This window comes from Pristis pectinata, chromosome 8, assembly GCF_009764475.1.
Source record: "Pristis pectinata isolate sPriPec2 chromosome 8, sPriPec2.1.pri, whole genome shotgun sequence".
Lineage (NCBI taxonomy): Eukaryota > Metazoa > Chordata > Chondrichthyes > Rhinopristiformes > Pristidae > Pristis > Pristis pectinata.
The window spans coordinates 72,456,005-72,483,681 of NC_067412.1; the positions used below are offsets into that span (position 1 = coordinate 72,456,005).

The 27,677-nt window shown below is 40.3% G+C and overlaps 1 protein-coding gene across 2 annotated transcripts in view; it reads right to left on the reverse strand.

Annotated features, from left to right (window-relative positions):
* Positions 1–14,664, reverse strand: part of nhsl2 (NHS-like 2) — a 242,222-nt gene extending 227,558 nt beyond the window's left edge. For both annotated transcript variants that reach the window (XM_052021950.1, XM_052021949.1), the window contains exon 1: positions 14,281–14,664. In XM_052021950.1, the coding sequence (XP_051877910.1) occupies positions 14,281–14,560 (280 nt within the window). In that variant the 5' untranslated portion in view covers positions 14,561–14,664. The remainder of the gene's footprint in view (positions 1–14,280) is intronic.
* Positions 14,665–27,677: the final 13,013 nt, after the last annotated feature.

Genomic DNA, 27,677 nt, shown 5'->3' on the forward strand with positions numbered 1-27,677 from the left:
ATCTTTATGGATGCTGTGACTGAGTTTGCCAATCTACATTCCATTTCATAATTTGAAATTAGGTGTAGTTTTATTCTGGGATTCCACACTCAGTAAGAAATGGACACGGAGTAGTCCCAGCAGAGTTCATCATCAAGTGAAAAGTAAGCCTTTATCCCATCAGTTAGGCCCATCTTTGATAGTGAGTTGCAAAAACATGGAACCCAGTCCCAAGAAATATGTTTTAACTTTGCCGATTCTGCTTGCCAGGAAATTTATGCCATGATTCTGAAGCTTATGTCAGGGAACACTTATACAGGACTGCTTCCCTCCAGTATGGTATGCCAATTAGGCCAAAGTCACAAAGCGTTATTAAGCTGCATCTAACAAAAAGGAAATGTTCTTGAAAATCACAACAAGTAATACAGATCGATGTGCAGCTGTTTAATGAATCTGAAATAAGCAGAAATCTGTGCTTGATGGACCTTTTGCTTGCCTCCACAAAATTCCAAAAATGACAACCCTTCGGGAAAGCTTTCTATGGCGAGGATAGTGGGAGGAGGGTGAGAATTGTTGCAGTTTCAGAAAGGGAAATAGATCAGGAGAGTCCTATTTATTATGTGTAAATGAACTGGTAACCACATTGAATTATGTGGCTATGGTGTAAACTGCAATATGTTGGTGTTTATTTAGATACAGATAGACACCAACAATTGGGGTCGTCAATACTTCTTCAGCAGGTTGAAAGAATATACCACAAGATTTTGTCAAATTTTTATTCAGGGAGTTCATAAGACAGCTGGTTTAGGAAATAGAAAAATGCTTTTAATCCAATCGTGGGTGTTCATCTGAGGCCAGTGTTTATACACATGAGATGAGATGAGATTTCTTTATTAGTCACATGTACATCGAAAACACACAATGAAATACATCTTTTGCGTAGAGTGTTCTGGGGGCAGCCCGCAAGTGTCACCATGCTTCCGGCGCCAACATAGCATGCCCACAACTTCCTAACCCGTACATCTTTGGAATGTGGGAGGAAACCGGAGCACCCGGAGGAAACCCACGCAGACACAGGGAGAACATACAAACTCCTTGCAGACAGTGGCTGGAATTAAACCCAGGTCGCTGGCGCTGTAATAGCATTACGCTAACCGCTACACTACCGTGCCTGGTTCCTTAGTTGGTTGCCACAGTTGATGGATAGATCTTTGGATATTCAGGGAATTAAGGGCTATGGATTTAATGCAGAAAAGTGGCACTGAGGGAGAAGATCAGCCATGATCTCATTGCATGTTGGAGTAGGCACGAGGACCTGAATGGAGGTCAACCTCTTCTATTTCATATGGAAGATTACCATAGAAAAAGACAATAAAAGCAGTGCAGAACAAGTTTTATAATACTAACCTAGTTTTAGGCCATCAAGAAAGGTTTCAGATCAAATTGCAGGATATCATTAAGAATTTAAAAGGCTAAAGAGATGAACTAATATATGAAATGGAGATTTGCTAATGCTCACATTTGAGTTTAAAGCATGCAAACTGTACCAGAGAGAAAAATTCCAGGGGAGGTGAGGAATTCCACAGTTTCAGGATTCTGGCCAAGAATGAGTTATGACAGTAGATTTGATCTTACCTACTGTGAATCAAGTCAGAAGAAAGCAGAAATAAGTTTCTGTACCCAGAGCTCAGAATGAGCAAGAGATGAAAGTTCTAATAACATTTGTCAGATGAATACAAAAAGGAGACACAAAAGACTGTAGATGCTCTAATCTGGAGCAAAAGATAAAATGGTGGAAGAACTCAGCGGGTCAAGCAGCATCTGTGGAGGCAGAGGGATGGTCAATATTTACATCTTTATGTAAATGTGCAGCTCAGAATGTGGTAGAAGTGCCAATAAATTCACTTCAGATATGGAAGGATCAGAGAATTGTTGCTTTCCTATCACAGACCTCACTTACTTGGATAAATAAACTATACGTGGGGAAAGAAAGAAAACCTGTGCCAAAATCAACTATTTCACAAAAGGTTTAAAGGTGGGTATGTTATAAAACGGCACGAATGTTGATCCGCTACAGACGTGAATAGTTGAGTGTTGGAATTGTTTAATATAACTGTTTGGCAAGTGTTCTTTGGAAAAATTTTAACAGGAGTATGCTGCTAGCTCCATTATGGTGTAAACCAAGATATGGAAATGTTTTTTTCTATTTATTTATTTTTGGGATTGTGAAACATTGCTGGCAAATCCAGCATTTATTGTTCATTCCTAAAATGTCTTTAGAAGTATTTGCATCAAATAAAATAATTCACTTTGTTTTCTTAATTGTACTAAGAAATACATTTTTGTAAATAACTGTGCATTGTAGTCAATTTTGCTTTCTATAGAAAAGGCTAATGGCGAAATATTTTTCTACTTCTCACAGGCATGGTCAGCAAAACAAAAGAGTTGGTCATTGACTTTCGGAAGAGGGATGATGCACATGCCCCACCTATTTTAGAATAAATATGTACAAAGGTTTCCTGAGTTACAGGTGCATATAGCCACATAGGTGCTGAAGTGTGATAATAACAAAGACCTGGATTCAGATAGAAATATTGGAAAGGACAAAGAAGTGAAAGAATTTCTAAAGTGTGTTCAGAAGGACTTTTTTATAATCAGTATGTTCCTGCCTCAATGAAGAACAGGGTATTGCCTGTCTTAGTTGTGTGTGGGGGTGTGGTGAATCAAGTGGAGCAAATGTCTGTGTGGGACATTCAGAGCCCAGCCATCATAGCTTAGATTAGCAATGGAAAAGGATAATTCACCTCAACTCCACCCAAGCACCACCACAGCTCTCTCTATACCTGTAAACACATTCCCCCACAGGTAGTGCAGTCACCCAAGTAAGGGATGCTCTTGGTAAGAGAGCAACAGTTCCTTGGTTCTTCTATACCAACAGAGATTTTACTTCTCTTTCCTTGTCTTCTTCTCTACCTCTCTTTAAATTACCTGGATGTATTTATTTTATTCAATTATTAGAGACAAAAAAATTATAGAGGTAGTAGTTTATCCTCAGCCATAAATATTACACATGCATATCTTGTAGCAACAGCTCATTTTCATCTGCTGCCAGCATTCAGCACCACTACCTTCAATAAAACTGAACACAATGCAGGAGTTGTTGGGCTTCACATTGAGGTCCAAAGTTACTTCTTGCAGAGTGACTTTATAATCTTTCAACTTCGAAATTTGCATTGCAATCCTCAAAATATATACACTTTTTTTAAAATGTAGATCTTACACTAATATTTGCAACTACAAACTAGATGACTTGCCCATCTGCTGAACCAGCACCAAGAATTGGAATTACAAAGATGGAAGTAAGAGTTCACCTGTTTCCAACATTCCAGAAAGGTGCTTGTAAGGATTATATCAATAAAGGGTACTCAAACTCAGTAAAACCCTAGGACATATGCTGAACTATGGGAGGTAAATTGGTTTATTATTGTCGCATGTACCAAGGTACAGTGAAAAACTTTGTTTTGCATGTCATCCATATAGATCATTTCATCACATCAGTACCTCAAGGTAGTACAAGGGAAAAGTAATAACAGAATGGAGAATAAAGTGTTGCAGTTTCAGAGAAAGTGCACTGCAGACAGACAATGAGGTGCAAGGCCATGACGAGGTAGATTGTGAGGTCAACAGTCAATCTCTTTGTACAAGAGGTCCATTCAATAGTCTTATAACAATGGGATAGAAGCTGTCCTTGAGCCTGGTGGTACGTGCTTTTAGGCTTTTGTATCTTCTGCCCGATGGGAAGGGGGAGAATGCCCAGAGCAGAAGAGGTCTTTGATTATGTTGGCTGATTTACCAAAGCAGCGTAAAGTATAGACAGATTCCATGGAGGGGAGGCTGGTTTTCATGATGTGCTGAGTTGTGTCCACAACTCTCTGCAGTTTCTTGCGGTCTTGGGGAGAGCACTTGCCGTACCAGATAGGATGCTTTCTATGGTGCATCTCTAAAAATTGATGAAGGTCAACATGGACATCCCAAATTTCTTTAGCCTCCTGAGGAGGTAGAGGCACTGGTGAGCTTTCTTGGCTGTGGCATCTACATGGTTGGACCAGGACAGGCTATTGGTAATGTTTACTCCTAGGAACTTGAAGTTCTCAACCCTCTCGACCTCAGCACAACTGATGTAAACAGGGGCATGTGCACCATCCCTCTTCAGAAAGTCAATGACCAATTCTTTTGTTTTGCTGACATTGAAGGAAAGCTTATTGTCATGACACCATGTCACTAGGCTCTCTATCTCCTTCCTGCACTCCAACACATCATTATTTGTGATTTGGCCCACTATGGTAGTGTCATCTGCAAACTTGTATATGGAGTTAGAGCAGAATCTGGCTATGCAGTTGTAACTGTATAGGAAATAAAGTAGGGGGCTGATGAAGCAGCCTTGTGGGGCATCAGTGTTAAGGATAATCATGGAGGAGGTGTTTTGATTGTGGTCTGTTGGTCAGTAAGTTAAGGATCCAGCTGCAAAGGGAGGTAGAAATATAAAGCAGAATGCTGGAAGAACTCAGCGAGTCAAGCAGGATCTGTGAGGGAAAAGGTGTATATCGATGTTTCAGGTTGAGGTCCTGCATCAGAGCTGAGAAGAAAGAGGAAAGATTGCCAATACAAGTGAGACAGAGGCTCATAGGTGATAGGTGGAACCAGATAAGGGGATGATGGACACATGGAACAAGGTGGGGAGAAGGGGAGTGGGGGGAGGGATGGGAAAGATGAACAAAGGGAGAAATTAACTAGGTGGACAGGCGAGTGTGTGTGTGGGAGGAGAACTCTGAGGGAGTGGTTACCTAAAATTGGAAAATTATAGGAACAAAGATTTGAATGCTGACCTGATTAAGAGCAGGAAGTGTTTGCAACCCAGACAATTCATGTGCACATCCTCTTGCACAAGCCTCTTTTCTGTATGTTTGCTCAATGTATTAATTTTGTAATACTTGAGTAATGTTTTGATTTTGAACTGGCTTAAACTGAATCATATTTTAAGCTTGTAACTTGGAACATCATAATAAATTTGAAAGTGTGAATGGATTTAATTGCTTTAATCCAGTGCACACCATTCGGAATTTTAATTGGGCTGATGCTATTGTGCAACAGTGAAAACTATTTGTCTAGTTTCGACCTGGAATGTTTATGTGAAATGGTGTAATTGTGTCTCATAATGTCTTGTATGGATAGCAACTAACTCCTTCCAATTACATTTTTTTTTCCTCACTGTACATTTCACAACAATTTTTCTCCATGGGCTAAATGGGAATATCTGATCCAGATAATATGAAAATATTGCTTAGGACAGTAAAGCTTCTTTCATGGCTCCCAAATGAGGTGGAATAGTAAATGCAGTGCGATTCAGATGAACATTTGGTGGGTAACTTTCTCTTGGAAGTTTGTGCCCTTGCCATTGACCCTTCATGAGAGAAAAACATTTGATAACTTGATCTCCAGCTGGTGGAATAAGAAAACCAAGGATCTATTGATTCTGTACCTTTAGTAACATCATTTTAAAGCTTTAAGATGGTTTCATTTTCTTTAATCAAAGCATTAGAAATCAAGTCATGGACTTGGAGGTACTGCTCAGATACTACTGGATGTGTGTCCATGTATGTGTATTTGCATAAATGTGAAAGGGCACATGCGAGCTTGCGAGGAAGTGGAAAGGCATTGTCAATATGCACTGCGGAATAAGTCTCAGATAGGGTTATGTGATAATAGCAGAAGATGAAATGTTAATGTGACACAGGAGTAGTGGACAAAATTATGAATTTTAAGGTGCTGATAGATTCTTCATAGGATATTCCCTAACTTGACTGATTTGCCAATCAGAAAATTTCAGGGGATATTGATAAGGAATAGAGTCACAGAATTTGATTTGAGGTGGTTAAGGGAAATAAGAAGAATACTATAACTTGATTTCTAATGCTTTACCTACAGGCAGGGCAACCCTGATTCTTTCATATTTAGCAGCATAGCTTCTACTCATGTTTCTCTTCATTCTCCTTACCCTCAAGTTGTCTCCCATCTCCAATGGATAGGTTTTTGAATATCTTTCCTTGAATTACTTGGGTCTGAACTTGCGGCCAGTGAGGCATGTATAGAGGTAACTTCTGTGGATCCACCATTGTGGACTTGTTTGTCTTAATTGGCAGCAGGGCCTTCTCTGGCATAGTGAGCCAGAACAAATCCTGCCCACAAAATGCAGCAAAAGCATTGACAGTGGTCTAAATCGCACAACCTGTTTAACAAAATGTCAAAGCTATTAAGGACAGTAAGTGCTTCTGGATGTCCCTGATATTTAATAACATGCAAAACTATTCCAAAACAACTAAAAAAAAAATCAATTAAATAATTGTTAAAATCTTGAAAATTAAAACTCTTAAAACATTTTAATCAATTAAAAAGATGGAGGAAAATTCAATTAAAATATGTAATTATCTTATAATTGCCAATGTTTCTTGCAAACATTCCTTTCCTTTCAAATGCATGGACTTATTGTTTATGCACTACGTTTAACAGGCCAATTCTGCAGAGTAACTACTGGGGAACTGCAGTGTTCATGTTCTGCCACTGATGCTTCATGACTTCCATTGTTGAGCAAGTTCTGAGCCTCCTGATAGTAGGAAGTGTTGGTGGTTGGAGCAGAATTACCCACAGCTCCCAACAAGTTCCAGCCCTTTATATGACTCTAGTCAGTACCTTCACTACGCCGGTTTGATCTCCCTCCCAGCATTTGTGAAGGTCTACTTCCTGGGCTGCAGTCTACACCCAGAAATTGCAATTAATGTCAGAGACAATGTTTTCAATGTCTATGAGCTTCATATTGCTGTCTTGTGCTTTCCATTCTTAGGAATAAGATATATTCCTTGGAATAAAGAAGAATGTAGAGATAACTCACTGAGCCATATAACATTCTTAAAGGAATTGACAAAGCAGATGCTGGGAGAATTATTCCCAACTGCAAAGTCTAAACTAGAGCACATAATCTCACAGAGAGGAATCAGTCATCCAGGACTGGCATCAAAGAACAACCTTATCTGGACTTTGGATTCTCAGAGATTATTTACATAAGAGAGACAGTGATCAATATTTGGACACAAAGGGAATGGGTAGGAATATGGGAATAGCAGAAAGGTGCAACTGAAGTGGGATCACAGTATTGTTACAGCACAGAAGGATACCTTTTGGCCTGTCTCTAGTAGAACAATCTCATCAGTCCTGTTCCCTAGCTCTTTCCCCATAGCCCTGAAAATCATTCTGTACTTATCCAGTTCCTTTTTGAAGACACTGGTTACTTCTGTTTCCACCACCCTTACAGTCAGGGAATTCTAGTTCCTATTTCCTCTCAGATGAAAAAATGTTTTTCCCAAGAAGTCCCTGTATCTTTTGCCCAGAATTTTAAATCTATATCCCTTGGTTCTTGAACTATCTGCTAACTTTTCTGCTCTCTATCCTATCTCAGCTAGAGCCTAGCCACCTGTCGTGAGCTCGGCAGGAGCTGACTATATGTGTCAGGTTCAAGTCAGGGCAGGTATCAAGAAAACAATAAGTCCTCAGGTTTGAGTCAAGTTCACACTGGTTGTGGTTAGCTGGTTTCAGTTGAGTTTTAAATTTTATATTCAAGCAGAACTCTAGTCTAAATCAGTCATAATCTCTCACATGATTTTATTGAATAGCAAAGCAGACTCAAAATACCATTTAGTCTTCACCTGTTCCTTTATTTTATGTTCTTCCAATGTTCAAACTGAAAAAGTAGCCAATTCCAATCTGTATCTGGAATTATGTAGTTGAAATATATCATTTAAGAAGTTCATTAAAGATGACAGTAACTCTGGGAACAGGTATCATTAAAGCATGACATATGCATTTTTCCTTTGCACTTATTTTACACAAATAGAAATTATGAGGAGTTGAGCTCAATAATTATTCACAGCCACCTAATAACCCTTAATTTTTTGTCATCTCTCAGCAACCCTACACACCATTAAATTCTACCAAGGCTTAAATTTTGCTTCCATATCTGAAGAGATTCTGCAGCAGTTCTCTCATATTTTGAATGGAATGTAAGAATACCAGACATTCTATCCCTTGTACTTAATCTATATCCCTTGGTATAGATTACTTTCCCTCTCACTTTAAAACCAATATCACAATTATCCATATTTCTCTAAACTTTCCCCTTGTCATCCTTTCAGCCTAGAAATGCATCAGGAAAGGAACAACTTTGGAATTCAAACAATCAGACATTTAGGAGACAGTGAGGCACAAGGAGGAAATGGAAGTGATGATATGAGTTGGAAAAAAACTCAAGGAAAGAACAACATTTGTGCAAGACTGCCAGGGATAAATAAGTTAAGAATTAAGTCCTTTGGAATGTCCCGAGGTTCTGAAAACAGTACGTAAACACAACTGAGACAAGAAATTCTGCAGATGCTGGAATCTGGAGCAATACACAAAAAAGTTCTGGAGGAGCTCAGCAGGTCAGGCAGCATCCATGGAGGGAAATAAACAGTTGATGTTTCGGGCTGATACCCTTCATCAGGACTGGAAAGGACAACTTTTGTCCTTTTCTTTTCCTGTTAACCCTGAAAGAAATTAAAACTAATCTTAGTCTTGTTCTTGTTTGTCATTCAGCCATAGTGAAGGTCCCCAGAAAACACTGCTGCATGGTGAGCAGGAGTGGAATTCCTTGTTTATTTCCTTCTCCCAATCACAGTGACGCAGAAGTTAACAGAAGCATGCAAGCTGCTCCCCCAGATGAAACTGACTAATGCAGTGCAGATCAAGACTAAACATGGCTTTTAAGGAAGTGTAATTATTGGTATCATTTTGTGGTGGCAACTAGTGTCACAAGCACATATTGTGTGGCAATTGACACCAAATGCCATACTGAAGGCCACATGCACCTAGCTGACAATCACTGGTTGACAGTCAGAGAAATCCTGAAAACTATGCTCAGTCTCAGTATCTGAGCTGATAGCTGTAGGTCTGAAATTGAATGCCTTAGTATATGAAAGCATTTGGTCATGATAGAGGGCAGCAAGGAGAGTAAGATGTACATGCTTACACCATCTACCACTTATAAACAGAAGACAGCACAGGTTAAGGGAGGTGGGAAGAAGGAAGGAGGATTATGTCTGAGGATACAGTCCTCTCCATTGGCTTCAACCCATCAACAACAGCCAACACAATAATAGCCGGAGCCACCTCTCCCATTGGGGTTAGGACGTGCTGCTCACCTCTGATTAGCTTCCACTCCTTCCAATTGTTTTCAAAAGAGGGCAGTGGGTCCCAATGAGTGATGTGCAATGTGTCTCAGTGATGCAGGTAATACAAGTGAATAGCTGACAATGTGCAAAAGCTGTGAGGTGTGAGAGTGGCGCTTATAAATGTGTGGGAGTCTAATGAGCCTGAACTTGCTGAATGAGTTCTGACAGATAGAGACTGCTGGAAAATGGGTGCTGTTGGTGTTAGGAATTAAGCAGTGGTTAAACCCAGGGTTGCAGTTGGTAGGACATGGCATATACAGATGCATCCGCTGATTTTGGCCACTTGTATGAGGTTACTAAACTTTTTGTGACACTACAGTCTGTCCCTCTGGGCCTGACTCTTTGTGTTGACTTCCTGTAGACTGACGTTGAAGTCATTGAAATAAACAAGCAGCATGAAGTTGGTGCATCGCTTGCAATAGAAGCAATGAGCTTGGGTTAATTGTGCGTCTCAAAACCCATGATCATTTCTTGGAGCTATAGGATTTGACTTTATTATGCTAAGCACTCAGTGGTTTTCTAAATATGAGATCTTACAGCTCTTTTAGATTGTTAGTGAGTTGGCAAAATCCAGCACAATATACCATAAAGCAGGTGAACTCTTTGCTGCATTTGGCATTCAGATCTAATATTTGTGAGCTCAAGGTATGGAAATAATATGTTTCCAGTGAGAGCACAATCTCCTGTAGAAGATCATCAGTGTTTAAGGTCTCCCTGTCAATGTAAAAAATATAAAAGTTGGCATAAACAGAATCAGCTTTGTGAAGATCATCACATTTCTCAATGATATGTATGTTCCATGTGCTACCTGCAATCAGGCTTACCAGAACAGGCTACAGAGATGATGGGCTGACTACATCAGTCCAAATAATAACAACCTATTAGTCACTCGTTAGTTAACTCAGTTTTTAATTACTTTTTCATTCAATAATATATGAACAACTAACAGTGATAAGAAAGGGTTTAAAGCAATACTACCTGAAATTCCTATTGTAGTGTAATTATGAAATGTATGGTTATAATGGTAATAATTCTGCCATGTTACTAAATGCTCGTAATCAAAAATTTAAAGAGAAACTGAAATAGGAGAAAAATGTTGATGCTATTAATCTACATGAAATAGAAAATGCTGGAAGTATGGAACAGGCCAAGTTTCAAACAGAAAGGTAGAAAAGGTAGTAATATTTCCAGTTCCAATCCTACATCTGAAATTGTGGCAAGGCAAGCCCTGTCAAAATGAATTATGAAATGTTCACAAGTTAGAAACTTAAATTCCCATTAGGGATAGCACAAGGAGTAAACAATAGTTTCTGAAAAGCCAGAACAAGAACAAACTGGTACATGATTTGCAAAAATCACCTCATCAAGCTGCCACAGTTCGACAAATTCCCATGAACTAAAGCAGTGAAAAATATGCAAATAATCAAGGCAGAGAAAACAAATCTGACAAGTACTTGTGAATGAAGCAGAAAGAGAAAGGAGCAATGGAATTGGAAGGGATGACCAAAACTGAAATAAAATTGTTCGTACAAACACAGGCTTCTCAGCATTCCAAAACCGAAAGGTCAGAACTAAATATCATGTGCAACTCAAATGGCAATAATATTCCTCCACCCAGATGTATTCCCAACATCTTCAAATTCTGAGAAAATAGGAGACTGAAAGTCAATAATCAGATCAGTTAACAGCAAAATGCCCAGGAGAAAGAACAGTGTAAGAGGCCAAAAACACTTGGCGAAGTAGGGATGGGGAATAAGAGTGTATGTACAAAGCCACAAATTCAGACAGAAAGTGTAAACAGAAAGGAAGGGCTTGGAAATATGCTTTGGTCTCCCAGTGTCAAAGAGCCTGAACAAAGGTCAGCATATATAGCACATGAAAACTGCTGAATCACAAAAGCTAGGGCATTGGTGTGGGAAGATATGAACAGATGTTACATGTTTCATGGGAAAATGATCATGGAGTCAAAGTGTCCAAACCACTCAGCTCTTTGGGGATTTTCCATTTGTTTTCCTTTTGTCCAAATGACATGTACATAATCCACCCCTAAAAACCTACTTGAACTATTCTTTCCACAGATGCTAGTGTGCAAACTCATGTCTTCTTGATTTTCTGTGACAATTCAAGGAACATCTTAAGTGGATCTGCTCCAAAGCAAATACCACAAAGTGACATTATCATAACATTTGAAATGTAATAGTAAATCTGCATGAATGTTTTGTGCTAGGTATAGAAGATATGTTGAAACAATGGGAAATAGACAGTAGATTCATTAAGATACTGCCTTTTATGACAAAATACAAAAGAAAAAATGTAATATTTGTGGCTCTCTTAGTTAGAACAGAGATTTGATAGTGTTTAAAATTATAAAGGGAAAAGTAAAGAGTGAGAGAACATTTCCAGCAGACAAGGGGTCCAAAACAAAGAAACATTGACAACGATTGAATACAAGAGTTTAGGAAAGAGAATAAAAGAAAGCTTTTGTCAAGCACATTGAGGTTATGGAATGCATTACTGGAGTTAATGACTGAAGCAAGGATCAATCCAACATTCAACAAAAGTTTAGATCTGTAATTGAAGGGAGGGCAATAAAGTGATATAACAACAGGGCAGACACAATGGATTGGATGCAGCTCACATGGAGGACAAAGACCATCTTAGATTGACCAAGTGAAATGGTCTATTTCCATTTTGTACTTTCCATGCAATTCAATGTTTCACATTTAAAATATATGACAAATTTGCTTTTGTTCACATCAATATTTACAGTGAAAAGGATGCTATTGTCTCTGGCTGTTGATGGTCCAAAGTTGGAGATTCAGTCTTTTGGGGCAGGGAGCGGGGAGCTACGCTGTAACTCAGCAGCTCTGTAGAAGTCTGTTAGTGCTGCTATAAGGGATTCAATTGCTGGTGAAGTCTAGCACAATTATCTCATGAGATGGAATTATTTCAAGGGGAATGCAAATGTATGTCAATAATGCATACACCAGTGAAAAGTATAGACAATACAATGGTTATGTATTGATACATCAGCTTTCTGCCAAGTATTTTGTTTCATAGGTGATAGTTTTATTTCTATTGTTCACTTCAATCAACTGATTTCTGCTGGCACAGTTGTCTTTGGCTGGTTCATATTGAACAATTTTCTGGAGAAGGGTGGCAACTCAGCAGAAATACAATCTAAGTTAGATATCTGTCTCTACCACTTTACAATAATAACTTCTCATTATATAGCCCCTTCAATAAAATTTTGCAAGACACCTGACAGGAACATAGCTAGACAAAATTTCAAATAAAGTAAAAACTTTTTTAGACTGGAAGGTCTTAAGGAATATCTGGAATGAGGAAAGGAAAAGACACAAGGGAAGAAATTCAAAAGCACAGAATCTAAACAATTGAAGGCACAAGTGTCAAATGGTGAGGCAAAGAAAGTGGAAGATGGAAAGATGAGACTTTTAGCATTAAGGTATGAGTAGACTGGGAGCCAGTGTAGGTATTGGGGAGGAGAACCTGGGCAGGCTCAAAACATGGACAGAAGATGAGTCAACAGAGAGTGGAAGGTGAACTGGAGCAGTGAAACAATTGAATGTGGAGTAGAGTCAGCCAGTATTAAGGGAGTGGAAAAAAACAGTCTTGGTGATGTCAGGGATTTGGTTATTCAGCTAAGCAGAAAACATGAAAATCACTGATCCTCAGCTTCATGATGCTTGTGACAAAGGCACAACCTCAATTATAAAATCATTGTGAATTGAAATAGATCAGGTAGGTATTCCATCATGCCCCAGTACACCTTCTATAGAGACGAAACTGTCATGTAACTGACAACTGAATAAATTCATAGCCTTTCAACCTGTTCTGACCACGTAGCACCTATTTATACTAATCCTACACTAATCCCATTTAATTTTCTCCACAATGCCATCAACTACCCCCAGATTTTATCATACACCTACATACTTGGGGGAACTTTGCTGCGACCAATCTCTGGGATATGGGAAGAAACCAGAGTACATGGAGAACGTGCAAACTCCAATGCAGACAGCACTGGAGGTCGGGATTGAATCCAGGTCTCCAGAGCTATCAAGCCTTAACTCCACTAGCTGTGCCACCCAACAGAGATGCATTCAATATTCTCATCCAATCAGTGGATCAGTGATTTGAATAAAACCCTATTTTTTGCTCTCCAATTGTCTCTCCAAGTCAGCGAAAAATACTGCCTTGGATTTGGTTCCTACATGTGAAAGTAGACTTTGATTATCTGCCAGCTCCTTTACCAGAGGCAGGGAATCGTTTTTGGCGTTTGAACACCGTAAGCAATAGTCACTGGCACGTCATCAGGCACATGAACCCCGGTTGCTCTTTTCTCCATCATCTGTAGTCTAGGGGAACTAGAGTAACTTGTCACTCCCTTGTCACTATGCTGCTGAGACCGAGAAACTCAATGCAGACCAGAAATTAAATCTGTCAACTTCCTGGGCAAAGTAAAATCAGTCACATGTTAGCAGCTAGAATGTCAGATTTTCAACTTTTTACTTCCAAACCGCCTTGCACGATTGAAGGCTAATTTCCACCAAGCTGAAAATTGGGCCAGGAGACGGCCCTGGGGCCGTCACCTTTCCCAGGGGTAGTCCAACAAGGCAAATTCATTCACAAAGTCATATAACTCAACTCATGCATCAAATCCCAAGCATGTAATCGTGATTCCTTCTCTGTTTACCTGCAAGCACTGCACAATTCTGTGCTGCGCACAGTCCTAGTTAAACATTTGCAGTATTAACGAAACTGGTATTCAATCAAGTATCTGTGAAATATTACAAATCATATCAAAACATTCCAGTGCCCAGGCACAATGCCACGCTGACAACGCTAACACATGGACTTTCCATCTCCACAATAAAGTTTGGCAAATGATTTCGCTTGAAAACACCGCCCCACCCTTCCATTTAATGAAGGAACTGGACAGATGTTGTTGCCTGGTACTCACAGGGTGTAGCAGGTCGCAGAGACAGGGCTGACACGTATCTGTGCAAACCGATGATTCGGACCTCCAGCAGCAGCGCCCGGTGGCACACAGATCCGATCTCCAGCTCAATCTCCTCCAGCACGCTCACCGCTTCCCTCGCCAGAGCTGAGAGCTGCCTTAGGACACTTCCCAAAGTAAAGCTGGAGACATCGAGCAGATTCTCCAAGGTCGACAGCGTTCTTCCCTGGCCGTGCAAACGGCAAACTTGCACTGGGCGCACGATCCTCTTGCAAAAAGGCATTATTATGTATAAAAATAAAATCTTATCTAGAAAAAGTAAATAGTGCGAGCTGGGCAATGTGATCAAACAGCTGTCAGTGTGGAACAAGCCTGAGCCCCAAATGGGATCGCTCTTTGCTTTCTGACAGATCTTACACAAGCCTCCAGAGAGCGCTGTTTCCCTGGAAGGGGAGGGCTCTCCACATTAGTAACAGTGGGGGTGGTCCAAATCTGTGAGGAATTCAAGTCGAAGGCGCTCTAGGGGCGAACTTTGTTTACCGGATTGTCTGTAATAAGCAGCGGATTGTGCTGTTTTATATAAATGAGAATGTGAATTTGGCATTTCCTTTCAACGAGAGTCTGGAGTTAGATTCACAATCTCATACAATTCCCAGTATCACGTCCTTTTCCCTTGTCAGCGCAACAGGAAGTCTGAGGCAATTTGTACCAAACAACATAACGGGGTACTCGTGATAGCTTCATCCTTTCCAGAGCTGCATGTGTCAAACTAGTTACAGAATAGTCCTTCTGCAGAATCCCAATTTACTCATTTAATAATGGAAATAATTGCTTCCCTATTTTAAAATCAATATTTGACAAAACTTTTTTTCCTGCTGCTGATCCAGTCACGTGCATTGCTTGTCTTGCGAGCCTTCTTCCCCACTCAATTTTGTTGCCTGCCGCCCCCTTTTAACACTGGTTAGTAAAACAGTAAAACACAAATTAAAATGTTTTCATAATTGATAGAAATGATTTGGTTTCCAGCAGCATTCTGCAATAAATTGACACTATTTTTCATTTACAATACGCAATTCAATACTTAAATTAGTAACTCTGGATCAATAAGTATCATCTCCGTTTTTTAAAGAAGCTCCATTCCTGCAGGTCATCTGCCTAATCGGATATATGAGGTGGTACAGTAAATAACATAGATGACAACAGCTGCAAAGGATCATTGACAGATTAAGGAAGTGGACAAAATGGTGGCAAATGCAGTTTAATTAGGTCATTCAATACAGACCTTAGTAGAGTTCATTTTACGTATTATTTTGACAGATAAAATTGAGATTTAGCTTTCATTCCTTTATTTTAGTTTTTATTGATTTGAATTTTGCACAAGATTGGGGCAGAAGTTTATCATCGGCAATATGATAAAAACGTGTCTGTCAGAACCTGTCAAAATATAGAAAAATAATTAAACATAAATCAATAAACCTGCTTTAATTCACTGTTCATTTGGCTGTAATTTTACATTTGTAAGTAAAACAAAAGGAGAAAACGAAGGGAATGCCTGCAATAGAGTGGAGACCAAGGGAGATTAACAGAAATAAAGATGGTCATGGTGAAGGCTTGTTAATTGCAGCTAATCTGCCTGGAAGAGATGTAAATAGAGGAAGAAGAATAAGGACAGAGGAGAGAGAGAAAAAATGTGCTGGAACTGTGAGATACAGATGCTGGATATCTGACATAAAATAAAATGCAGGAAATACCCAAAAGGTCGGGTAGCATCTGTGGAGAGAGATAAACAGTGCTAATGTCATCAGAAATGACACAAATTGAAAAAAAACTGTTTGCCTGAAATTATTGAATACAATATTAAGTGCTGAGGGTTGTACTATGCCGAGTGAGCAGATGAGATGCTTTTCCTTGAGCTTATCTCGATCTTTGGTGGAACAGTACAAGTGGCCAAAGACAGGAAGGTCAGAGTGGGGGAAGGACAGAGAACTTAAACAACGTGGTTGGGTGCGAGGTAGTGTAGTTCAAGATAGTTGTGGGAGTATGTGGGCTTCATTCCGTCCATAAGAATGACCCTGAGCCTTCACTAGTCCATTACTTTAATTCTCCAGCAAAAAACAAACTACTGGAGGAAATGACAGGGTCAAACAATTTCTGTGGAGGCAAAGGGACTGTTGACATTTCAGGTCAAGACCCTGCATCAGGGCTGAGAGGGTCACAGGGAGATAACCAGTATAAAGAGATGAGAGGAAGGGGTAAAGCATTCTCCAACCCATTCTCATCTTGATGATCAGGAATTCCAAAGACAGGAGAAACGTTCCTCAATCTGTGATGAAGACTTCTGGCCAAAGAAATGGACACAGAACTGTAGGCATCAGTAGAGCTCAGCATTGCCACAGGCTCAGAATTCATTGAGTTAGGAACATAATGGGGGGATGAAGCTGAAGCCTCTAATGAGGACTGACCAATTGTTCGGAATCAGAAAGGGGAAGATCAGGAGGAATAGTGAAACTGCAGCAAGGAATGGGACCAGGGGAGAGATGGGGTCTGTGGGAAGTGAAGGGGGAGAATGAGTACCAGGAGATTAGAATGCAAGAACCATTGGAATTTATGATGTCTGTTGCCTTTAACGAGGGGGAAAGGTCTAATGCAGCACCTGAGAAATTAACTTTCAACCTGGAACATTAACTAATTTTCTCTCTCCATTGCTGCTGTCTGATTTGCTGAGAATTTCCAGCATTTGTAGTGTTGTTGAAGCTGCACTTATCTCACTCCTGAATTGTTCTTTGTTGAAGATGGGAAGGTTTTGAGGAGTTAAGATATGTATTCCTCATTGCAGAATCAGGAGAAGCTCTTCTAGCACAATATTTATAGTTATGTTTCTAATCAATAGTGACCCAAAGGATATTAATAATGGAGATTTCCACAATGGCATTGTCATTGGCTGAAATTGTCTATGAAATTTGGGCAATTCCATGTAGGCGTTTCCTCACTGATAGAAGATTCATGAGAATGTTTGTGTCCTGAACTTCCTGAGATGACCTTGCCAGTGATTTATCAACTGCACTCTGAGGTTGAACTTTTCAGAGACCATCAGTGGAGTGGCACCTCCCTCAGTTTCCCAGTAGTTAAGCTGGACTTCTGCCAGCTGGCCTTGGTACAGATTCAGCAACTCCATTCATTCCAATGAAAAGGAGCAGCTATGAGGAAAGAGATAAGTTTGGGGTAATTTACATTTTTTAAAATTGAGTTAATTTAAGTATATCTAATTGTTACTGTGTCTTCAAGTGTTACTAAATGTAAATGATTTTTAAATTTATTCAATTATATATTTGCTTTTATAAATATAAAAGTTTTGGACTCTTTATCTTAGGAAGGATGTACTGATGTTGGAGAGGGTTCAGAAAAGATTTACGAGGATGATTCCCGGAATGAAAGAGCTTACTTACGATGAGCGATTGTCGGCTCTTGGACTCTACTCATTGGAGTACAGAAGAATGAGAGGGGACCTCATAGAAACATTTCGAATGTTGAAAGGACTGGACAAAGTAGATGTGGCTAAGTTGTTTCCCTTGGTGGGTGAGTCCAGGACTAGAGGGCACAGTCTTAGAATTAGAGGGTACCCATTTAGAACGAAAATGAGGAAAAATTTCTTTAGCCAGAGGGTCGTGAGTTTATGGAATTCGTTGCCACATACAGCTGTGGAGGCCCAATCATTGGTGTTTAAGGAGGAGATTAATAGGTATCTAATTAGTCAAGGTATCAAGGGATATGGGGAAAAGGCCAGGAATTGGGGCTAGATGGGAGAATAGTTTAGCTCATGGTGAGGTAACGAAGAGACTCACTGGGCCGAATGGGCTGCATCTGCTCCTTTGTCTTGTGATCTTGTGATCTTGTGATAATAGTTTTTGTGGGTATCAGAGACATCTTGATATTCTTTTCTCATGACGTAGGAGGTCATTCAGCCCATCAAGTCTGTGCCAGGTTGTAGAACATACCCATCAGTCCCATTTCTCCACTTATTTTCCCTGTAACCTTTCCTCTCTCACATGCCCAACAACACCCTACTAATTCTCCTGCCACCCACCCACACCAAGGGTAATTTACAGCATCCAAGTTACCTACCAGCATGTCTTTGGGTTGTGGGAGGAAACTAGAGGAAACCCAAGCAGCCACAGTGTCCACATAGACAACATCAAATGTCACAATCGAACTTGGGCCACTGGAGCTAAGCAGCAACAGCCATTGTATTGCCTTAATATTCGTGCTCTTTGATGCCTTTGATAGTAGGGTCAACTTGGGATATCACTGCACCCACAAAAATTTGAGGCTTGGCTCTCTCCAGTTGAAAATGATCATTGTCTGGCTGTTTTGCTGGGCAAATTTTGCTTCCATTATCGGCCCATATTTGGATGATCTTGCTGCATGCAGGAAGTACTGCTGCATTACAGCTGACCACTGTGTTACATGGGGGTTGCGTTCCCAGAACATGGTCCGTATCATAATTTTCCATCATCTGCACATGCATCAAAAATACGAATTGGAAAAAAAATTGTGTTTTCTTTCACATAAATTCCATGAACATGAATTTTTTTCCATATCTTAAATTTTTGGGTAGTGATTTGTGAATTCTGTCGGGGAGAATTTCCGTTGGCCAAACAGCCATAACACGGGGGTTGCCTGCAGGAGAAGAATTGTGAATGGAATTGAATATTCTGCAATCTTCAACAAACATCCTCACTTCTAACTCAATGAAACAGTTAGAGATAGTGGGCTCTGAGTTCAATGTCCTGCACCTCTTTTCAGTCTGTTCAACCTGTATTATATTTTATAACACGGCCTGAATACTTCACCTGATTTTCTTAAAAAATATAGATTGAAAAAACATTTTGGCATTTCTATGCACCTTATCCCTAATGAATTGCTATGGGCATATGATTATTTAGTCTGATTTGTCTCTCCTTTCCTACAAGGAATACATGGCCATCAAAAACTCCCTTTGCCTGCACTCACATGACTGAGAACTTGCAACTTTGGAATTGGGGCAAACTTTGACTTATACATGTATTTTTAATGACTTATCTAGCTTACCAAGATATATTTCCCATAAAATGTTTAACTCCCTTTCATTTGTGAACACACTACAATGATTTAAATTGTTTGAGAATATGATCTCACCTCTCTTGAGTATAATACCATTGTGATGATTTGTTTCTCCTTCAACAAAGCTAAAGCTTCCTTACAGCTTTGTCGTGAGGGCAGTACATTTTTAGTATTTAGCTCATGTTAAATTGTAGCTGGAACTTCAACCCTGGGTAAGTAAATAAAAATTATGCCCTTGATAGAGTCAGTTGCACAGAGAAGAGTTGTGACATACCATGAAAGCGCTGAGAGAGCAGCAAAAGAAACAGCAAGGGTTCAGATACACACAGAGACTCAGAGCTGTCAATATTGAGCAGATGCTAGCTGTGCAAATTTCTGGCATGAGCCATATACTTGAACTGTTGGTTAGTGCCAAAAACAAACCTGACTAAAAGTGGCATGTTGCACCTGTCAACATGGACTGCAGGAGATATCACAGTGACATTAATCATTCTTCGCTCCTTTTTTTCTTTATGCCTTGTCTTTTATCTTCTTATACTGTCTTCGTTTTCTCATTTGCATTCCAATTCCCAACACAAATAGGTACTGAAAGAAATTATTTATCTTGCTGGAGAGAAAGTTGGTGATGTGCATCTATGATAGTTCACTATCATAGCAGTCATAGAACTATTGAAATCCCTCTACACATAATCCTCAATAACCAGTGTAATCAGGTTAGCTTCCACTAGAAGCACTCAGCCCCTGATCTCATTACAGCTTTGGAGCAAACAAGGACACAATTGAAGTTGAGGTGAGTGTGATTGCTCTTGATACTGAGGCAACATGATACCAACTGTAGTCTCAAAAAGTCAAAGTAAAATTACAACCAGTGGGGATCCTGGGGAAAACTCATCACTGCCTAATGTCATACGTCACATAAAGATAGTTTGGTAAGGTGGAACATTCTGGAAACATTTAGCAGGTCAGGCCACATCTGTGGAAAGAGGAGAATCAATATTTCAAGTCAGATTCCCTTCATCAGAACTAAGAAGCAGAGAAAACAAGTTGGAATCAAGCTGTGGGAGGGGAGGGGGGGAGTTGGAGAGTGATTGGTAGGACAAAGGGCATATCTCTGATAGGATGAGGCCAGGGTTGCTGTGGGGAAAAGCTGTGAACAAAGTGAATGGGGGGAGTTAGCGAGGAGAAACATGATTCTTTGTTCATGAATTCTGTGAAATAAGAGCAGTTAGAGAGTGAGCTCACGTGCTGGGCTGCTTGACATGCCCAGCAAGTCAGGCTGTGCTACTAGTGAGAGAAAAACTGAGCCAATATTATGGATGGATGACTGGCCCATTCTGAATGGATGACAGAGAAAGCAAGTTACCTGAAGTTGTTGAATTCAGTTTTGAGTCCAGAAGCCTGAAAAATGCTCAGATGGAAGATGAGGTTAACTCAAGTTTACTCAAGTTTATGTACGGCCTCATTGTAATAATGCAGGAGGCCACAGACAGAAAACTCAGAGTGGGTGTAGGATGGGGAACTATAATGGCACGTTACAGGAAGCTCAGGGTTACCCCTGGGGACTGAATGCAGGCCCTCTATAAAGTGGTTCCGCAATCTATGTGTTTGGTTTCTCCAACGTAGAAGAGACCACATTAAGAAAACTGAATACAGTACTCTAGGTTGGAGGAAGTGCAGATGAATCACTACTTCACCTGGAAGGACAGTTTGGATCCCTGCATGGTGGGAAGGGAAGAAGTGAAAGAATAAGTGTTGCATCTCCTGCGATTGCATGGGAAAGCCCTGTAAGAAAGAGAGTAGCTGGTGGACTTGAAAGAATGGCCCAGGGAGTTGCAATGGGAATGGTCCCTTTGAAATGCTGAAAGGGGAGTGGAGGATGTATCTAGTGGTGGAATCCATTTGAAGATGATAGAAAGTGTGAAGGATGATCCACTTAATGTGAAGGCTGGTAGGGTGGAAAGTGAAGACCAGGGAAACTCTTATCCTTGCTCTATCCAGGAAGAGGAAGGTGAGAGCAGAAGGTCAGGAAGTACATGAGATTCAGTCAAGGGGAGGGGAAGACATGTTTCAAGAAGAAGGATGTCATCCTAGAGGCACCTGTATGGAAAGTCTCTTTATCAGAGCAAATACAACAGAGACAGAGAAACTGGGAGAGTGGAATGGGGTCCTTACAGGTGCAACAAAGAGTAGTCAAGATAATTGTGAGAGTCTGGAGGCTGGTTATTTTTTTTTCTCTCCTTCCCAGTAATGATGAAGAGTCTTCAACATAAAACATGATTTCTCTTCCTCTTTCCGCAAATGCTATCTAACTTGCTGAGTGTTTCCAGTATTTTCTTACTTTGTTTCAGATTTCCACCATCTAATTTGTTGATTTTCCAGAAAACTGTGGTCATTAGAAGTCAATCATCTCAACCCCAGCATATCACTGCAGGAGTTCTCCGAACAGTGTCATCTGAACAATCATCTTTAGCTGCTTTGTCAATGATCTATCTTATTTCCATCGTAAGATCACAAGTGGATGTGTTTCTGACGACTTCACAATATGCAGTTCCATACATAACACCTCAGATAGTAAAGCAGCTAGTGCCTGCATGAGCAAGACCTGAACCTCATTCAGACTTGGGTTGATAACTATCAAGTTACATTTACACTCTTCAAGTGTTAGGCAACGACTATCTCCAAAAACGGAGATTCTAACCATCCACCTTTAACATGCAGTACCATTCCCATCAGTAACTTTGCCATCATTGATAACCTTAGGTTCACATATGCTTAACTGGGCCAGAACAAAGCTGCCCATTTGACTGGTGCCTTACCCATCAATGTAAACCTTCACTCCATCCACTGCTAGTACACTGTGATGGCAGTGCGTATTTTCTACAGGAAGCGTGGCAACAGTTTGCCAAGGCTTCCTCAACAACCCCCAAGGCCATGATCTCTGCAAGCCAGAGGAACAAAGGCAGCCAGCAGACAGGAATGCACAATCCTCTCCACACACCATCCTGACAGACATTTGTTGGTACTCCTACGCTATTGCTGGGTCAAATTCCTGGAACTCTCTACTTAACATCACTATGGAAGCACATTCACTATTAGGACTAATGGAGCGAATGGAGAAGGGCAATAAATACTGGCCTTAACAGGTACCTCTGTGCTGCTGAATCTTTTTTTATTAAATAGCAAGAGAGAAGTTCAAGAAATTTAACAAGTAGTGGTGAGGTGTTGTTAAATGTAAATTTTGAAGCTGTTCAGGTTTAAGATGGAGGGGAAGACTGAGGGAGGTAAGGACCTTCCTGGTTTAGAGATTATGAAAATAGATAAAATAGACTAGGAGGTTGTGCTAAGATCTTGATTTCAAATGAAACAGATATACAGAAGAGGGGATCTTTCAAGATTTGGGGTTTAGGATGCACAGAAGGAATAGTTAGAGAAAAACTTCATTTTGATAAAGGAGGGTGATGAGAAATATTGGGACAAAGAGAGAAAGATTGGGGTGATTGAATGGTAATATAAAAGTGACAAATTATCCTTTTCTCCTTTTCACTGAGCGGTGAAGCCCCTTTGTAATGCTTTTCCCAAGCATCAAAGAAACTTGTTTCAAAATGATCAGAGCTGATTTTGGTTGTTATCAGCAGGTTTTGGTGAAATAGCAACAACTTCAAAATGGCAAATCACTGTCCTGTTAACAGTAACAAGGGGTTGGTTTCATTTTGAAAAGGTCATAATGCTGTTTGTTCAAAGCACATAATAAAAGCCTGTTGGCCTTTCACATTGAAATTACTCTCTGTTGATAATTGCCATTTTTAGTTAGGCCTAGTTGGATCCATAGTGCAGGCTTCAATCAATTCCATTGGTAAAGAAACAGAAAAAATCTAAAGGTTTTGTGAGCCCTGGAGAAATGGAAATAAACCTCCAATGACCACAAATTAATCTAGACTGCTGGTGCCCTGGTACCCACACTCTCTGCAACCATTACCTGAGCTCCTTTCAATTTACCTTGCTTGCAGCAGCTGTGACCCTGTCTGTGCTGATCTATCTGGTAAACTACATTGGGATACTTGCCTTCCATATTTAAATGAGACCAGTGTGTCAGAATTACACGGTCATTTCTCCACCAGAATGGGTACCCAACCAATACAGTCTGCCAGCTGGCCTTGCAGAAGTCAACATTGAGCCCATCATTTCCATTGTGTAAGAACTCAAATCATCTGGTATTGGTATTGGTTTATTATTGTCACTTGTACCGAGGTACAGTGAAAAACTTGTCTTGCATACCATTCGTACAGATCAATTCATTACACAATGCAGATACATTGAGTTAGTGCATTGAAGTAATACAGGTAAAAACAATAACAGAATACACAGTAAAGTGTCACAGCTACAGGGAAATGCATTGCAGGCAGACAATAAGCTGCAAGGTCAAGAGTCCATCTCATCGTATAAGGGAACCGTTCAATAGTCTTATCACAGTAGGATAGAAGCTGTCCTTGAGCCTGGTGGTACGTGCCCTCAGGCTCCTATATCTTCTGCCTGATGTGCGAGGAAAGAAGAGAGAATGACCCGGGTGGGTGGGGTCTTTGATTATGCTGGCTGCTTCACCAAGGCAGCGAGAGGTATAGACAGAGTCCATGGAGGGGAGGCTGGTTTCCGTTTCAGCTTATGCGAAGGACATCACATGTCAAACAGTGACAATAACAACACAGAAACATGCTTGGTACAAAAAGAAAATATACAAATACTGTACATCCAAAATACAGCATTCTGTGAATGTAGGTTACAACCATAATATCCGATTTGCACCTTCTCAAGGTTATATCTTGAGAATTTAGATTGTAGAGCCCCGTGTGGTGTAATAATGTATGGTTTATTAACAAGTAGCTTCATTGACTGGGAAGCAAGGTTGATACCATCAACCCATGCTATGTACTCAATACAGTCTCAGATCTTAACAGGACTAACATGAAGCCAATTTCCCCAACCAGTGCTGTTGGCAAGGTCCAATAAACTAATCCCACCAGTAAGTAGTGAGAGGCCCTATTGTCACTGGTTGAGCTGCAATTGGATGCCATTCCAAAATAAAGCCACGTCACATTTAAAAGAAATTGTGGTGCCTATTACATGATGCAGTCTCTCTTTATATTGTTCTTTTCATCAGTTTTTAAATATATGTAATTAGTATCATTGAGTAGAATCAGTAAAATTAGACTATGTGACTCACCTCAAAGTCTCACTGCAACAACAAATCTGAGTAAGCTGAAATTTCACTTCAAAAGAAGCAGACTTTTTAAAAATCCTTTGGTCATCTGTATAATGGAAAATTCTTCACATTATAAAAGATTTGCACAAATCAACAGAATCTGCCAGTGATTAATTGTGGAGGAAAACAGACATTCTCTTTTTTGTTCTAGCAGCAAGCATTACATCCTCTCTCCCCTCTCTCACCATTAGGTCTCACAAGGTCAGATTCAGAGAAAAGCTCCCTGTTGCTTAGTTGGCTGGTTTCATCTCCTGATCTTCTGGCTCCATCCACCCTGCCCAGTCAAATAGCCATTTCACCCCATCTCACTCTAACTCAGTGGCTGATGCAGCATTTTCCATAAATGTTGTTGTCTATTGTTTCCACCTCCTTGGGCTCTTCTACATTTCAGTCTCCCCAGACCTCTCTCAATCTTGCTCTTCCCCACTGCAGAATCCTTGCTCCTTATTTCCCCACCACACCATCTTGTCTCAGCCTCCCTGCCACCCTTACTTCCCCACCCTCTGTCTTCCACCCCATACTCAGGTCCCTCTTTCCTTCCTTCCTTTCTCCAGGGTCCCACCCCCTTTCCCTCAGATACTCCTCTCTGTCCTTCACTCCTTCTTTTCAGCTCCAAGAGAAACCTCAGCAAAAGTCTGTTGTTTATTTGGTGCAGTTGGTTGAAACTTGGATGGACCTTAGTCAATCAATGCTGCCTCAATCACTCCACCCAAACACTCCCTGGGCCTTGGGCCCTTGTGACTGCAATCCCTAGGATAGGGAGTGTTAATGAGTCTAGTTGGGACCCAGCCCATCTGAAGAAAAGCATATTGGAAGATCAAAACATCAACCAAGCTCATGATCTACTGGGCCATGATTCCAGCCATACTGCATGTTCTGAGATATTGGATCTACACAAGGCATCTCAAAGTATGGAAGAGGTACTACCAATGTTTTCTCCACAAACTGCTCTAAATGAAGAACAGGTGAACCACAATCAACATCATCTACAATGTCATCCAACATCCCCCGCATCGAGGCTCTAACTACACTCAGCTACCTCGGATGGGCACATCACGTCATTTACCTGCTCAACACCAGATTCCTGAAAGAAACGCTCTACTCCAAACATGGTCACACTAAGAGATTACAAGGAAGACTGAGGAAATGCTTCAAGATATTCTCTAATCCCCTTTGGAAAAATATGCAACACTCTCGCTAACTCATGCGACTCCCTGGCTCATGACCACACAAAATAGAGAAGGAGCATGGTGGATGGGATGAAGAAACTCAAGTTCTTTCAACAGGAAAATGTGAAAGCCCAATGGAAACAACAGAAGGAGCACAGAAACTCCTCTACTACACATCTGTCCTTCCCGTTAATCAGATCTAGCCTCACATGTGGTAGAGTCTGCTGGTCCCACATTACCTTCATCAATTACCCCAGAGCTGGAGTGGAAGCAAGTCATCCTCAATCCTGAGGGACTGCCTAAGAAGAAGATCACTGACAAATAAATCTGTTCAAAGAAAATGAACAGAAAATCTCCAAATGTTTTTAATGTCCTCATGATTATTTTCCTGGGATACTTAATTCAATGTACCGGATGTAAATCTTTGTGAATGGAAACATCAGGATAATCTTGAAAGTTTGCAGGTTTATGAGGTCATAGAGTCATAGAATCAGACAGCACAGGAAAAGGCCCTTTCAGCCCATCATGTCCATGGTGACTGAAGCTTCCTCAGCGAAGTACTCCCAGCAAAGCTCACCGTACAAAGCAAAGGTGACATGTTTCTAAAGTTTACCTCAGTGCTGTTCCTCAGTAATATTGACAATCTATTACCAATTTATGTTCAGATTAAGGGCAATTTTTATACTTTAGGATAATGTGAAATGGAAGCTGGAAGATGAAGCAGAAAACTTGTGTAAATAGTTTCTATCCACATCGCTGATAAAGAATAGTGGGCTAGAAATGCATGAAAGTAGTGCTGTGTGGAAAGTCCACACCAGTTTTGACAATGTTCTGATACTCTGATATGAAAAAGGCCAAGGGCATTGATCGAAGTGGAAATGGACTTACCCATATGCTCAATGGCGTGCGGTGAGGTGGAGGGCAGAAATGATGGAGGAAAAGATCAGAAGATGTGTAGTTGGGGAAAGCATCATGTGGGAGTTTGTTGTGGAAACTGCGAGAGAAGACTGGTGGAGGAATAAAGTAAACAAGTTGCAAAAAGAAACCTAATGGCCAGCAACTCAGGATAGCTGTCTCAGTTTATCAGGGCAAAAGGATTTGCCGTTTTTAGCAAGGACAGCAGGCATTGTGTGTTATGTTTTCAGTCAGAGCTTCTTCAGACTCAGTGGAAAGTCATTCACCTGAAATGTTAATCCTGTTTCTCTCCCCACAGGTACTGGCAGCCAAGTAGAGTGTTCCTATTTACGTCTCTATAACGGTTCAATTACCACATTATGGGATACAATCCATAATGTGAAAATAATCTCAGACATATTAGCTTGTGTTTCCATTTGCAGAGAGAGGGAAGTTGCATTTTGACTTTGATTTTTTGTGCTGGGCATGAGGAAAATTATTTGTAACTACCAGATAACGTTTCCACAGTTGAGGATGAATCAAATTAGCAGAGAATCCATGACAAAACTATCAATTTATCTAAATCAAATTACTTCAAAGAGTATGTAATACTTAGGTCTTGAATTTTTCAATTCTAACTGATAAAAATGCAAAAAACAGCTGAAGGTAAGCTGAAGATTGATTTTTTTTAACCAATAATAATAATTCCAGCAATAAGTGTCAACCATTCAGAATTTACATCTTCATTCATTTTGCGTTAAGAATGCCACACACAGCTTTCAAAATATAAACATCAATCCCATTTGGTTGTGGGCTGCACTGATCAATAACTTGATGGTGGTGAGTAAGGCTGGAAGAATAAAATTGCAGATGGAAATGGAACAAAAAAGAACAGGCATTCAGGATTACTCAATAAAAGTCAAATCATGGAGTTAAAGACTGAAATTATCTGCGATGGTCATTACAGCTGATTTCAACTT